This window comes from Scyliorhinus canicula, chromosome 1, assembly GCF_902713615.1.
Source record: "Scyliorhinus canicula chromosome 1, sScyCan1.1, whole genome shotgun sequence".
Classification (NCBI taxonomy): domain Eukaryota; kingdom Metazoa; phylum Chordata; class Chondrichthyes; order Carcharhiniformes; family Scyliorhinidae; genus Scyliorhinus; species Scyliorhinus canicula.
Genome location: NC_052146.1, coordinates 154,943,343 through 154,958,985, shown reverse-complemented (window position 1 = coordinate 154,958,985; position 15,643 = coordinate 154,943,343). Strand labels below are relative to the sequence as shown.

Genomic DNA, 15,643 nt, shown 5'->3' with positions numbered 1-15,643 from the left:
GGTAACAACATCAAAACAATCACCACTGGGGAGTCTTTTATCTTCTCTCTCATAAACATGCATATGTTCCCATTGAAAGAGTGGGGTCGTTTCTAATCATCACGTCTGGCTATTTACCTTGTCTTTTGTGGAATCTAGCTGTGTAAATTGTCTGGCTGCAGTGACAATGTTTCAAGTTGCTCCATTGGCTGTGAGGTGCCTTCGGATGTTCTGAGATTGTGAAAGGTGATATGTACCATAAAGTTCTTTGTTTAATTTTCCTTTCACTTTGTCCCATGTGCTGCTCTTCTACTTGCTCTGAATTGCAACCAGTGAAGTCAGCAATGATGACCTTGGTTGTCTTCAGTCAACTGAGTGAATTTAGCCCATATATAAAGTGGAGGATTTAAAAGAAAATACGTTTTTTTTGTCAAGATTTACATTTGTCCGGCTTTATAAAGCTGCCAATAATTGTTTAGAAAATCTATGCAGAACGTTTACTGTTGGGGTCATCTTCAAGCTTGGCTCTTGTCACCAGTCCGAAAATGCTATTTCACTACAAGAGTGGAAAATAAATTTGATGTGACCCTGTGAATATCTTCAGTGTTGTTAGATGGCAAAATTAATTATTTTATGGAACTGATGTGTGTTATTTGTGATTAATGATTAAGTTTAGCCTTTTTTCTAATAACTGCCTTTTACATTTCAGCATCAAGGGCCTAAAGTAGAAAAAGTGTTTTTTACCACAGCCATACCAGTCACTGGCAACTCAGGTAACTTAATGTTTTAGATTTTTTTTCAAATTGCCATGGTTTTAAAAATTTTGGCATAGCCTTTGAGCTGATTAATTCATGATCAAATGAAACACATCAAGGAGTGTGAGCTTTTGTCTTCATGGGCCACATGGGCAAAATTTATGATCCCATAGACATCAGATGCTCTGATTTAGGATTTATCCATCAGAGACGAGAGTATCCTTTCCAAACCTTTAGAATTATTTGTTAGACGTTTTGTTTTTGCGACGTGTATGATGCTGGCAAGGCATGTTTTTATTGTCCTGGGGACATGATTCAACCCACAGGTCCGTGGCAAGTTTCAAAATCGAGCCATTTGTTGGCTCAAAAATAACCTACAAAACTCCAACTGGCTTATTGATATTCAATAGGGAATAGAACTACCAACCCTGCCCAATCTGGCTACATAAAAGTCCAGTCCAACATTGTGGATGACAAGTCAGTGAACAGGAAATATTGGTAAAACAACTGAATTCCGTGGACATGCTAGGGCTTGGCATGTGGCCCGGGGATACCTCTGGAATACATAATGGTAATTTGTGAAGATCTGTTGGATGTGATTTAGCAGACTGGCCTGAAAATCCATGAAATTACTGGGATAGTTGGTGGCAGAAGCGAAACATTAACAACGTTCATACTAAGTCTCTGATAAAGGGTGGCACGGTGGTGCAGTGGTTAGCACTGCTGCCTCACCACTCCAGGGACCTGGGTTCAATTCCAGCCTTGGGTGACTCTGTATGGAGTTTGAACTTTCTCCCCGTGTCTGCGTGGGTTTCCTCCGGGTGCTCCAGTTTCCTCCCACAGTCCAAAGACGTGAAGGTTAGGTGGATTGGCCATGCTAAATTGCCCCTTAGTGTCCAAAAGGTTAGGTGGGGTTACTGGGTTATGGGGTTAGGGTGGAGGCATGGGCTTAAGGAGGGTGCTCTTTCTAAGCGTCGGTTCAGACTCGATGGGCTGAATGGCCTCCTTCGGCACTGTAAATTGTATGTATCTATAAAGTAAATGTTTTGCTATATTACATTTGTGCTCATTGCAAGAGATGGCAAGAGGTTGCATTCTCTGTTCACCACAGAAGACAATGCAAAAGCCAGGCTTTCTTATGGAAATAGATATTCTCGCGGCGAGGACAGACCTACCAAATTCTGTCTTCTGTGGTTCGCACAGTAATTGGTAAAGGTGTATAGGTTACATAGAACATACAGTGCAGAAGGAGACCATTCGGCCCATCGAGTCTGCACTGACCCACTTAAACCCTCACTTCCACCCTATCCCCATAACCCAATAACCCACCCTAACCTTTTTTGACACTAAGGGCAATTTATCATGGCCAATCCACCTAATCTGCACGTCTTTGGACTGTGGGAGGAAACCAGAGCACCTGGAGGAAGCCCACGCAGACACGGGGAGAACGTGCAGACTCCGCACAGGCAGTGACCCAGCGGGGAATCGAACCTGGGACTCTAGAGCTCTGAAGTCACAGTGCTATCCACTTATGCTACCGTGTTTACCCCTCGGGTTGCTGTACATTTACCACCTGTGGATAGTTGATCCCTCTCATAGTCTGAGATTAAGCCAATCGGTTTGCAAGCTTTAATTTGATCTCAAGATGAGTTTCCAATCCCGCACTAATACCATCACTGCTACTGCCTATTACAATTTTCGTAACATTCACCTTTCAGCTCACCTGCTGCTGAAACCCACATCCGTGCTTTCATAAGGAGGCTCAGCTATTTATTTTTTAAAAAATAATTTTTATTGGAATTTTTTGAAAAATATATATCAACAAAACAATAATAACAATAATAATAATAAACACCCCCCCGGCACCCGTAACAACGCATATAACAAACACCCCCCCCAACCCCAATAAACAACAGAATAACTTAACAATAAGCAAATTAACTTAAACACTATCCCCCTAAACCACCCCCCCCCCCCCCCCACCCTTTACCCCCGGGTTGCTGCTGCTGCTGACCTAGTACCTTATCGTTGAGCCAGAAAGTCGAGGAAAGGCTGCCACCTCCTAAAGAACCCTTGTACCGACCCCCTCAGGGCGAACTTGACCCTCTCCAACTTAATGAATCCCGCCATGTCATTAATCCAGGTCTCCACGCTCGGAGGTCTTGCATCTTTCCACTGCAGCAAGATCCTCCGCCGGGCTACTAGGGACGCAAAGGCCAAGACATCGGCCTCTTTCGCCTCCTGCACTCGCGGCTCCACCCCAATCCCAAATATTGCGAGTCCCCAGCCTGGCTTGACCCTGGATCCCACCACCCTCGACACCGTCCCCGCCACCCTCTTCCAGAACTCCTCCAGTGCCGGGCATGCCCAGAACATATGGGCATGGTTCGCTGGACTCCCCGAACACCTGACGCACCTGTCTTCGCCCCCAAAGAACCTACTCATCCTAGACCCGGACATGTGGGCCCGGTGCAGCACCTTGAACTGGATGAGACTAAGCCTCGCACATGAAGAGGAGGAGTTCACCCTCTCCAGGGTGTCTGCCCATGTCCCCTCCTCAATCTGCTCCCCCAGCTCCACCTCCCACTTAGCCTTCAGCTCCTCTACCGACGCCTCCTCCACCTCCTGCATTACCTGGTAGATGTCAGGCACCTTCCCATCCCTGACTCACACCCCCGAAAGCACCCTATCCCTTACCCCCCGCGGGGGCAGCAAAGGGAACCCCTCCACCTGTCGCCTAGCAAACGCCTTGACCTGAAGGTACCTGAACATATTCCCCAGGGGGAGCTCAAACTTCTCCTCCAGTTCACCAAGGCTCGCGAACTTCCCGTCAATAAACAGGTCTCCCAACTTCCTAATGCCCGCCCTGTGCCACCCCAGGAACCCGCTATCCATGTTCCCTGGGACAAACCGGTGGTTCCCCCGCACCGGGGCCTCTACCGAGCCCCCCACTTCCCCCCTGTGTCGCCTCCACTGCCCCCAAATTTTGAGGGTGACCGCCACCACCAGACTCGTGGTATACCTCGTTGGAGGGAGCGGCAACGGAGCCGTTACCAGTGCCTTCAGGCTCGTGCCTCCGCAGGACGCCATCTCCATCCTTTTCCATGCTGCCCCCTCCCCCTCCATTACCCACTTGCTTACCATCGAGACATTAGCCGCCCAGTAGTACCCAGAAAAGTTGGGCAGCGCCAGCCCCCCTCTGTCCCTGCCCCGCTCCAAAAAGACCCTCCTTACCCTCGGAGTCCCATGTGCCCAAACAAATCCCAGAATGCTGCTGTTCACCCTCCTAAAAAAGGCCCTCGGAACGAAAATGGGGAGGCACTGAAACAAAAACAAAAATCTCGGGAGCACCGTCATTTTAACGGACTGTACTCTACCCGCCAATGACAACGGCAGCATGTCTCACCTTTTAAATTCCTCCTCCATCTGCTCCACCAACCTAGTAAAATTGAGCTTGTGCAGAGTCCCCCAGCTCCTAGCCACCTGAACCCTCAGGTACCTAAAACTCCTCACTGCCCTCTTTAGCGGGAGCCTACCAATCCCCCCCTCCTGATCTCCCGGGTGTACAACAAACAGCTCACTCTTGCCCAGGTTCAATTTATAGCCCGAGAAACTCCCAAACTCAGCAAGAATCTCCATCACCTCCGGCATTCCCCCCACCGGGTCTGCTACATACAACAGCAAGTCGTCCGCATACAGCGACACTCGGTGTTCCTCCCCACCTCGCACCAAACCCCTCCACCTCCTTGACTCCCTGAGAGCCATTGCAAGAGGCTCTATTGCCAGCGCAAAAAGCAAGGGGGACAGGGGGCACCCCTGCCTCGTCCCACGGTGGAGCCTGAAGTACTCGAACCTCCCCCCATTTGTCGCTACACACGCCATCGGGGCCTCATACAGCAACCTCACCCATTTAATAAACCACACCCCAAACCCGAACCTCTCCAACACCTCCCACAAGTACCCCCACTCAACCCTGTCAAAGGCCTTCTCCGCATCCAATGCCACCACAATCTCCGCCTCTCCTTCTGCTGCCAGCATCATTATCACATTTAGCAGCCTTCGCACGTTAGTGTTCAGCTGCCTCCCCTTCACAAAACCCGTCTGATCTTCATGTATCAACCCCGGCACACAGTCCTCTATTCTAGTGGCCAAGATCTTCGCCAGCAACTTGGCGTCTACATTCAGCAGTGAAATCGGCCTGTATGAACCGCACTGTAAGGGGTCCTTATCACGCTTCAGGATCAGGGAGATTAGTGCCCGAGACATCGTCGTGGGCAGAACACCCCCCTCCCATGCCTCGTTAAAGGTCCTGACCAACAGGGGGCCCAGCAGGTCCGCATATTTCTTATAAAATTCAACCGGAAACCCATCTGGTACCGGCGCCTTCCCCGACTGCATGTGGCCAATCCTACTGACCAGCTCCTCCAACTCGATTGGCGCCCCCAGTCCCTCCACCTGCTCCTCCTGCACCCTTGGAAATCGGAGCCTGTCCAAAAAATTCTCCATTCCCCCTCCCACCGCCGGCGGCTCCGACCGGTACAGTTCCCTATAGAAGTCCCTAAAGACCTCATTGACCTCTGCCCCCTGCCGCACCACATTCCCATCTCTATCCTTCACTCCACCAATCTCTCTAGCTGCGTCCCGCTTACGCAGCTGGTGCGCCAGCATCCTGCTCGCCTTCTCTCCATACTCATAGACCGCTCCCTGCGCCTTCCTCCACTGTGTCTCCGCCTTTCTGGTGGTTAATAAATCAAACTTGGCCTGCAAGCTACGCCGTTCCCCCAGCAATCCCTCCTCCGGGGCCTCCGCGTACCTCCTATCCACACTCAACAGCTCCTCCACCAGTCTCTCCCTCTCCCTCCTCTCCCCCCCTCTCCCTATGGGCTCGGATGGAGATCAGCTTCCCCCTCTAGTCACTGCCTTCAGAGCCTCCCACACCATCCCCACCTGGACCTCCCCAGTATTATTGACCTCGAGGTACCTCTCGATACATCCCCGAACCCTCCTACACACCTCCTCATCAGCCAACAACCCCACGTCCAGACGCCAAAGCGGGTGCTGGCCCCGCGCCTCCCCCATCTCCAGATCCACCCAGTGTGGAGCATGGTCCGAAATCGCGATAGCCGAATATTCGGCCTCCTCCACCCTCGGGACCAGTCCCCTGCTCAAAACAAAGAAATCAATGCGGGAATAAACCCTGTGCACATGGGAGAAAAAGGAGTACTCCCGAGCCCTCGGCCTCCCGAACCTCCAGGGATCCACTCCTCCCATCTGGTCCATAAACCCCCTCAATACCTTGGCCGCCGCTGGCCTCCTGCCTGTCCTTGAACTAGAACGATCTAGTAGCGGATCCAGCACCGTATTGAAGTCCCCCCCCCATGATCAAGCCCCCCACCTCCAGGCCAGGAATCCGGCCCAACATACGCCTCATGAAACCAGCATCATCCCAATTCGGGGCGTACACATTAACCAACACCACCCTCTCCCCCTGCAGCTTACCGCTCACCGTCACATATCTGCCGCCACTATCAGCCACAACCTCAGATTTCTCAAATGCCACCCTCTTCCCCACCAGGATCGCCACCCCCCGGTTCTTCGAGTTCAGCCCTGAGTGGAAAACCTGCCCCACCCATCCCTTCCTCAGACGGACCTGGTCCGCCACCTTCAGGTGGGTCTCCTGGAGCATGGCCACGTCCGCCTTCAGCCCCTTCAGATGCGAAAACACCCGCGCCCACTGAACCGGCCCATTCAACCCCCTCGCGTTCCACGTAATCAGCCGGATCAGGCGGCACCCCGCCCCCCCTCCCCCGTCGACTAGCCATAACCCATCGACTGCTCGCCCCTGGCCATCACCCATTCGGCCCGTTTCCCACGGCGATAGAACATCACCCCGACCCCCCCGAACTCCTCCTTGGCCAATCCAGCAGCAACCCGGTATCCCCCCCCCCAGGCTAGGACCCCTCCTAGCCACGACTCTCCCTCCACTGTACTCCCGTGAGCCAGCTGACTTCTGCTGACCCCGGCAGCTCCCGCTCTAACGGCGACCCCTCCTGATATGAGGTCCCCCCTCCTCCCCTGCATCAGCTCCTGGGCACCGCTTCAGCGCGGGAAACCCGGTCTAATAACCACGCCCCTCGCCACCAGCTCCACCCCCTCGTCCCGCAGCGCGGGAAACCAGAGAAACGCCCGCGCTTTCACACTGCCCCACCCCACCAATGCAGCTCCCAAACCGCAGTCCCAACCCAACCACCAACTGCGTACAAAGACACAGATCAACCATAAACCCCAGTACCCCCCTTAGAACACAGAACCATAATCCACATCGTCCGAAAGCGAGAGAAAAAACAAAAACAAACCGAATAACCCGCTACAGCATAAACAATGATACATGAATAGAATAGAAAATCTCCCACAGCCCCCAATCTCTAGTTCGAGTCCAGCTTTACAGCCTGCACAAAGGCCCACGCTTCCTCCGGGGACTCAAAGTAGTGATGCCGGTCCTTGTAGGTGACCCACAGGCGTGCAGGCGGCAACATGCCGAACTTCACCTGCTTTCCATGGAGCACCGCCTTCGTCCGGTTAAACCCGGCTCTCCGCTTGGCCACCTCCGCACTCCAGTCCTGGTAGATATGCACTACCGAATTCTCCCACTTACTACTCCTCACCTTCTTGGCCCATCGGAGAACACACTCCCGGTCACTGAATCGATGGAACCACACCAGCACCGCCCGCGGGGGTTCATTCGCCTTAGGCCGCCTGGCCAGCACTCTATGGGCCCCCTCCAGCTCCAGGGGCAGATGGAAGGATCCTGCCCCCACCAGCGAGTTCAACATCACGGCCACATAGGCCGGCAGGTCCGACCCCTCCTCGAGGCCCAGGATCCGCAGGTTCTTCCTCCGTGACCGAAGCTCCATCTCCTCGAACCGATCTTGCCACTTTTTAATGAAGTGCCTCGTGTATCTCCACCTTCCCCACGAGGGCCGAAACCACCTCCTCGCGCTGAGAGGCCTGCTGCTGCAACTCGAGTATCGCTGCACCCTGGGTTGTCTGGGTCTCCAGCAGCTTACTCGTCGTCACCTTCAGGGATTCCAACAACTCCCCTTTCAGCTCCGTGAAATAGCGCAGAAGGGCCGCCTGCTGCTCCTCAGCCCACTGCCTCCACTCCTCAGGGGCTCCACCGGCAGCCATTTTGTCCACCTTCCCCCGCTTTTCCAGGGGAGCTGCTGCCGTTTTTCTCCTCGCCCCACTTCGAGTCCGAACCATAAATCCTGGGGGTTTTGCTCCAGACCCCTTTATCCACCGAGAATCGTCGAATCAGCGCCGTTTGGGGCCCTTAAGAGAGCCCACAAGTCCTTTTAACGCGGGAGCTGCCGAACGTGCGGCTTAGCTCCGCATAGCCGCAACCGGAAGTCAGGCTCAGCTATTTCAACACACTCCTGGCTGGTGTCTCACATTTTCTGTAAAATTGAGGTCCTCCAAATCTCTGTCTGTGTCTTAACTCTCAAGTCCTGTCCCCCCTATTACCCCTGTGCTTGTCCACAAACATTGGCTCCCATTCGAGCAATGTCTTTATTTTAACTTTCTCATCGTTGCTTTCAAATCCTTCCATGATCTTGCCCGTCCCCACCTCTGTAATCTCCTCCAACCCATAATTCTCTGAGTAATCTTTGATCCAATAATTCTGGTCTCTTATGTATCCCAAATTCTAATTGTGCCTCAACCCGAAGCTCTCAAATTCCCTCCCTAAACCTCACCTCTTTACCTCACTTTCCTCCTTTAAGACATTCCTTAAACCTACCTCTTCTGGCCCAATATCTCCTTATGTGGCTTTCTGCACAACTTGTTTTATAATACTTGGTGTAAGGCCTTGCCACGTTTCATTACATTCAAAGTGCTATACAAATGCAAGTTGTTAATGCCCAGAGAGGAGTGTGGGGGGTGTGCACATGAAGTTGATACTTCATTCAGCTGCATTTATCTAGCTGCAAGCCCAGCCCAGCCTTTAAACATCATCTAAAAATCAAGCAACCCTGCAACAAACTGTTACCCTCTCAGCTCCAACCCCCAACAGGACAAACCAGTGAGTAATGTCATTGCAATATCTCTACCCTGGCCTTTCTTTTGGGCTTGTTGTATTGTGTAGATAAGTGTGTCATGTTCCATTTATCATTTTTTTTTCAGGAAACCCAGTGCAGCAAATAGGGTTGAGTGTTCCGGTCATCATCATCAAACAAGAGGAGTCCTGTCAGTGCCAGTGTGCCTGCCGTGATTCAAGCAAAGAAAAAGCCTCCAGTAGCAAGGAAAATCCATCAAAGGAAGCCGGTTCTTCCCAAATTCCCCCTGATCAGGAGCAGACTCGGCTACAGTCTAAGACTTTCCTTTCCAACTCTGAGGAAAGCAGTCAGGCCACACAGCAACCATTGCAGACAGACCCTCAAGCAGGCTTGAACAATCTGGATATGACTGCATTTCTTTCTCTTGAGAGTCCCGGGACCCCTTCAAATCTGTCTGGTATAGAGGCGAATGACATTCAGGCGTTGCTGCAAAAGGTGGAAGAAGAAATAGACTTGAACAGCTTCCCCAAGTAAAGTTGCTCAGTCATATCTGTTTTTCTGGATAAATATTCAAAGAAATTTCCATCTTTTACTTATGCAGGATTTTTTAAAAAGGTCCCGTGTACACAAGTGCCGTTTACACCTAGCATTTTGCTGTTAAATGGATCCAGAAATGCTTTGTGTAAACTGAAAAGGAGGATGCTTCTATTCCAGGTTCAGTTTGGAGTCAAAACTTGCAACACACTTGGAAGATTTGGTTGGGCCTGGATTGTATCTGGAGTCTCATCAAGTGAAAGGGAGAGTGGATGTTGGGGAGCCAGGGTTTGTTCTACAAAAAGAATGGCAAACATCAGTGCTGTGATGCAAGGGCAGCCTATTGGTGTTCAAATGAATTGAACAGTAAAGCTGCATTGAGGGTTCTGCTGAATTGGCTGCATCGTAACTGGCAGATCACAGGGCAGTTGGGTTTGGATTACTTTACTGGTTTAACGTCTGGGAGCTGATTTTTCTTGACCTACAGAAAATGCTGATGAAAGTTCTGATGGACCAGTAAAATAAAAAGAATTATGGTAGAGCATCTGCTCTCCGCCACCAGAGGCTTTTTAAAAATAGCCTTTTTGTAGTTCACGTAGAGCCCCTAGTGACCAAACACAACTGTAGCAGTAAAGCATTGAGTGAATCTACATTAAGCATTGGATCTAAATATTTTTACACGATCAGGTGGTAGTAACTCTACAATTTATTTTCACCCCAGAATTGGAGTTATCCCACTTCAGATAATATAGATGTAAACAAAAATTCAAGTCACTTTAGTCCTCGTGTTCTTTCCCTGGATTATGATGGCTGAAAATCTCACTTTTTTAGAATGGGCCTGGCCCATTTTCCAAAGTAAAGTAAGACTTTAAGTTGGATTGTGCGACAATGCTGTCTCTAAAATCTAGATTTGGATCCTGTCCAGGGCAATGGAATGAGCTGCTAATATTTTTCAAACTATCTCCATCTAATAATTCATGAAAGACATGAGATGACAGAATTAACCTTTATACAATTGAACACTGATCCAAATTGGCAGATCTCTACCAGAGAAGCCTTTGGGGCGTCTGGCTTGGGAAATGGCAATATCACACTGGTGCAGTAAGAAAAGCTGTTCTGAGCTTGGGTCGAGGCACATGTGTCTGACGGTCTTACTTAAGCTTTCAGCTGTATTTAACACAAGTAACACTGCAGGATAAGAGAATGTTTTCAATTAATATGCCTATTCATCCTTGGAGCATGCAATCTTCTCTTCTCAATTTAAAAAGGAGTCAGAAAGAGTTCTCTGTAGTTGCAAAACCATTCCATTGAGAAAAGAAAAAATTTAAACTTGCTGTGTCCCAAAATTAGAACAAATCCAAGTCACTCTACCAAAAGTCTGCCATATGTCCCATTTGTGTCCCAAAATGTTTCCAGCACTTAACAATTGAGAATTTGGCAAATGAATAATTTAATATATTGGGTGATTTAGCATTCTTTGCACATTTTACTGCCGTGGTACAGTCCTCCCAATAATCCAGTGCAGTTTGGAATCGCATGCATATTAAATAACCAACTGCTTCCAATTAACACTTAGTCAACTGTGTAAAGTTGCTAGTGATGCAGATTCCACTTGTAAACTGCATGTGAATGTACAATAGAACCCTTTAGATTATGAATGGAGGAGTTGAATATATAGGAATATAGTGAGACATATTTGAGTGTTACACATGAGTCCTGAGGCCACTTGCAAAAGTTCACCAAATCCCCCCACAGATTTAGATTTTAATAGTTGTGTTAATATGTCTATTTTCTTTATTAATATTGGACATATTTATCACAATCTGTTATGACCCTTTTCGGCATAAGCTTTCTGCTGCAAGATTTTGTTAAGATGTATTTGGAGGTTTGAAATTTCTGGATAAAACTAAAGATAACGTAAAATGAAATCTAGAATCGTGGTGCTGCCATTGTGGCCACAATTTTAAGTAAATCTACAAAACACTTAACCTTAAAGTTGTGATCAGAGAAGGGAAGGAAGCATTCCATCAATTGTTTTGGCGCATTTTCTTTGAGGAGTGGAATAATGCAGCATCCCATCAATTGAAGGTAGAAGGAAAGGTATGAATGTTAAAGATCTGACTTGGAAAATGATGTCAATCATCTAACTAGAATTGGAGGATCAGCTCTGTAATATCAGAGTATTAGTAATGCGTATTAGTAATGGAGATATTCTCACAACAATAGTCATGCTTTCATTTCATTAATAAACTTTTCCTGAATGTTGGCATTTTGCAAATAGACCAGTGATTGGATTAAGCATTCAGTCATGGGGTCGATGTTTGGTTTCACTGTGCAGTTGGTGGTATCTTGAACCACTGTTTGGAAGCTCTAAATCTATTAGTTGCCTCGAGAAATCTGCCTACGGTCACTAACTCCAAGCTGTTTTGTGTTGTAAAAAATGAATTATCCAGTCATTTGAATTGAGTGATATTAAGAGCAAATCAGAATTAAGAGCAGACTGCAAATTGGAGCAGGGATTTTAAACCAATTGCCTAAAGTTATTCCTTTTTTTGTTAAGTTTATGTGCAATAGCAGCAGTTTCCTTTCCAATGTTGCTGGCCTGGAAAGTGCAATTAATTTAATCTTTGTAGAAAGAGTTTATTTCTGATGTCATTTTATAGTTCAAATATCAAAATATATTTATCAGAATATTTGTTGCTTAACAGTGTAATAAACATTGGAAAATCTGAAGTTTTATTTGTTAAAGCCATACGGATAGATTTAGGTAAATTAAGTTTTTTTTTTAAAGGTAAGTTTCAACACATCTCCAATTTTTCAAGCTTCAGACCCACTCAAGACATGTTGAATTGCCATCTGATTTCAGTTTAGACGCAATTTTGTTCTTAATGGAATCCAGTAATAATGAAGACCTAAAACTAACTGTCCTGGTGGAAGTTTTGATGTATTGCCTAACGATTGAAACCTGAACTTAACCCATAATTGGCATCAAACGTGAGGCAAAATATGGCCATGTACATGATCTCTCTGTAACCCAACAAATGTTGTTCTGTGTTGGACATTGTGGTACCTGACCCTGTATCCTACAAGGCTGCAGCCTTTGTTCGTTATTTTGGATTATGTTTATTGTCACGTGTACCAAGATACAGTGAAAAGTATTTTTCTTCACCACTGATCCAAATTCTTCTGGTTCCTGTATTACCCAGCGGCCGTTGTTCTGTGAAGTCAATGTATTCAAATGCAGAGAATTTTATAAAAAAGGTTTTAAGCAAACATGGATGTATTCAAAGTGAATAGTCAGGGTGAAATGACAAAGGCGTAGGATATTTCTTATAGGCCGTGGGCTTGTACAATATACATGAGACTCTCAGCCACCTATGAATGAAGTAGATCCGGACAACTTGGCATTTCTTGCACATTAGTTATATGCAAATTACTTCATAAAACATAGTAATGCACTATCTATCCTGCAGTATGAATATAAAGCTGAATTAGCATCACACATGGTGACTGCTGATATAAAACTAGGCCCAGAAGGTAAGACACCATGGAGTGATTGAACACTTGATCTAATTCATGGAGTTTAAATGATGGGTTTTTGTTTCTTGTGACCATCCTTGATTACATTAAGTTAGCAATGGTTATTAGCTGCTCATGAAATAAAAGCATGAACAAATATTTAAACACTGCTAATGGATAAAGTAGATGACACCGTTTCGCCTTGTCATTAGGATGGCCAACTCTCCAGGATTGGCCTAGAGTTTCAAGGTATTGAAGATCAATCTCCAGGGTTGTGTGCAGACTGTTTGGCCGATGGTCAATTAGTTATTGAGTCCTTTTAGTTTCCAATTAGTGTAGAAAGGCAGTGTGTCCTGAGGATGAATGTGTTGGCTGACAAATGGCCGGAGTGTGAGGATAAGTCATGTGATGAATGAAATCTTCGCGAATACATTTTTAAAAATAAATTTAGAGTACCAATTATTTTTTTTTTTCAATTAAGGGGCAATTTGGCATGGCCAATCAACCTAACCTGCACATTTTTGGGTTGTGGGGGTGAAACCCATGCAGACATGGGGAGAATGTGCAAAACTCCACACGGATAGTGACCCAGGGCCAGAATTCGAACCCGAGTCCTCAGCACCCCAGTCTCGGTGCTAACCATTGCGCCGCGTGTCGCCCTTTCGAAAATACATTTAATCACCGTTTGTAACCCTAGAATTTATTATTTGACCTTGGGTCTCTTGAAAAATGACTGATTATGCCCTACTTTGAATATTGGCAAAAAAACAAATAAGCAAGAGGCATTTTTTAGTTTGTATTCGTTCGTGGGATGTGGACATCACTGACTCGGCCAGCATTTATCGCTTGAGATGGTGGTGGTGAACTGCTGCTTGAACCGCTGCAGTCCATGTGATGCAAGTACACCCACAGCTCAGAAGGGAAAGTACTGGATTGATTGCCTTTCCGCATTGTATTTAGATCTGGTTATCCTTGATTCCTCCAAGTGACAAATTGCATTAGACTTTGTATCCACACCCAATAATCTGCGGGTGCTAATTGCACTGTTTACAACTACTCCATTGATCAACTCCATGAAGCATGCTTTTTAATGTGGCTCCTGTCAACTAAATTAAACTTTGCATTCGTGAAAATATGAAAAATGTGAAATGTTTTAAAATTTAAATCCAAACCCATTATGGATGATCCAGACTCTCTGGAATTCTAACTTTCTGGAAGTGCTTGCATTTAGTTTTAACATTTTGGCATGCCTTTTATAGGATCACTGGATGAAACCTCTGCTTCCAATTCTGATTCACAAACCTTGCAAAAATATCATTTTGCTAGTCAGATTTTTGTTAGTGAATGCTGTTGATCATGAACTCTTTCTGTTCTCTCCCAAATTGCACGTTACTTTTTTTATACCAGCCTTTAAAATCACATTGAGTGTGAATCATCTTACAATGTTGCAGTTGTGAAAGATCTAATTTAAACCAAGTTTTCTTGTTAGGCTTATGATGCCTACCATTTGAGCTGATTGCCAGGTTAGGTGACAGGAGAATGCTCAGACTGTGTGGTGAGACATCATCTTTTTGTGTGGTGAGACATCATCTTTCCTCACTGATTTCTAAACCGAACAAAGAATCTTATGGCTCTTGCTAGGGCTAAATTTTAAAAAGCAAATAAAATTTATTTTATTAACATTAGAATAATTTCTACAAGATGAATGAGAGTCATGTTAAATGTGGAAACCTTTCTCTTTACCGCATTCCACCCTTACCACACTCACTTCCTTCCTATATCACTACACCAATTCAATCCCACTCACATGAGGAATTATGATTACCCAGTCCAAATCATATAATTGTACACTAGTAGTAGCTCAGCATTAATATTGCACTTATACGTGAACTGTTTTCAAATGGCTTAAAATTAATTATCCATCAGAAATTTTTAAAGCAGTTTTTGGGAGTGAGTGAGAAGGTTTGTTCCCTCATCAGGTGTTACATCAAATCAAATCAGGAAAAGAGAATTTGAACATTATTTGGGATATTAACTAATGTAGGATTCAGTGTAGCCAGAACTTGGGAACTTTGGTTATATTACTTTATCTCTTCTGCCTAACCCAACAGCAGAAGTGTTTAAGAAATCTGCTCTTTTGATCAGTTTAGTTTAAAGCTTAGAATCATTGAGTTGGAACCCATAAATCTAACTATTTGATTATTTTTAGTCTAAAAGAACAGCTACTCCGTACTTTTCCAACAGTACGAACGGTTAAATAGAATTACAGAGCAGAGAAACAAGACATTTAGCCTAACCAGCCTGTGCTGGTGTTTATCCTCTTTACCCAGTTTATCTCAATCTTCCAGCATATCTTCCTCTCTCATTTTTCTCTCCTGGACTCATCTGGTTTCCTTTTGAAAGCATATCTATGCTGTTTGCCTCAATCTCTTTCTATGGCACTGAGTTCCACATTCTAACTTTACCTGAGCCCTTATTTCTTATTAGATTTATTAATAGCTATCTTGTAATTAAAACCCCCAAGCTTCAGATTATCTCACAAGAGGAGCCGTTCGATTCGCAGCTACCCTGTCCAACACACTTCTGTCTGGTCACCTCTAAGACTCTTTTCTGTAGAAGAAAGCCCTAACTGTTCAATGTTTCCCAATAGTGGACTTCTCTATCTGGTACCATCCTTGTTAATAATAGTATTAAGTCAATAATCTGTTGGCAGAACCAACCAGTTATTCTATGTCTTCAAACATAATTGGAAACTTTTTTCTCAGAAGTATTGGAAAGTACTTTTCCGAACCTTAAAATGTG

At 46.1% G+C, this 15,643-nt stretch overlaps 1 protein-coding gene across 1 annotated transcript in view; it reads left to right on the top strand.

The window, feature by feature from the left end:
- Window positions 1-12,595, top strand: part of mtf1 (metal-regulatory transcription factor 1) — a 94,822-nt gene extending 82,227 nt beyond the window's left edge. Inside the window, exons 9-10 of the mRNA XM_038789983.1 lie at window positions 689-752; window positions 8,916-12,595. Of these exons, the coding sequence (XP_038645911.1) occupies window positions 689-752; window positions 8,916-9,322 (471 nt within the window). The 3' untranslated portion in view covers window positions 9,323-12,595. The remainder of the gene's footprint in view (window positions 1-688; window positions 753-8,915) is intronic.
- The last annotated feature ends 3,048 nt before the right edge of the window (window positions 12,596-15,643 follow it).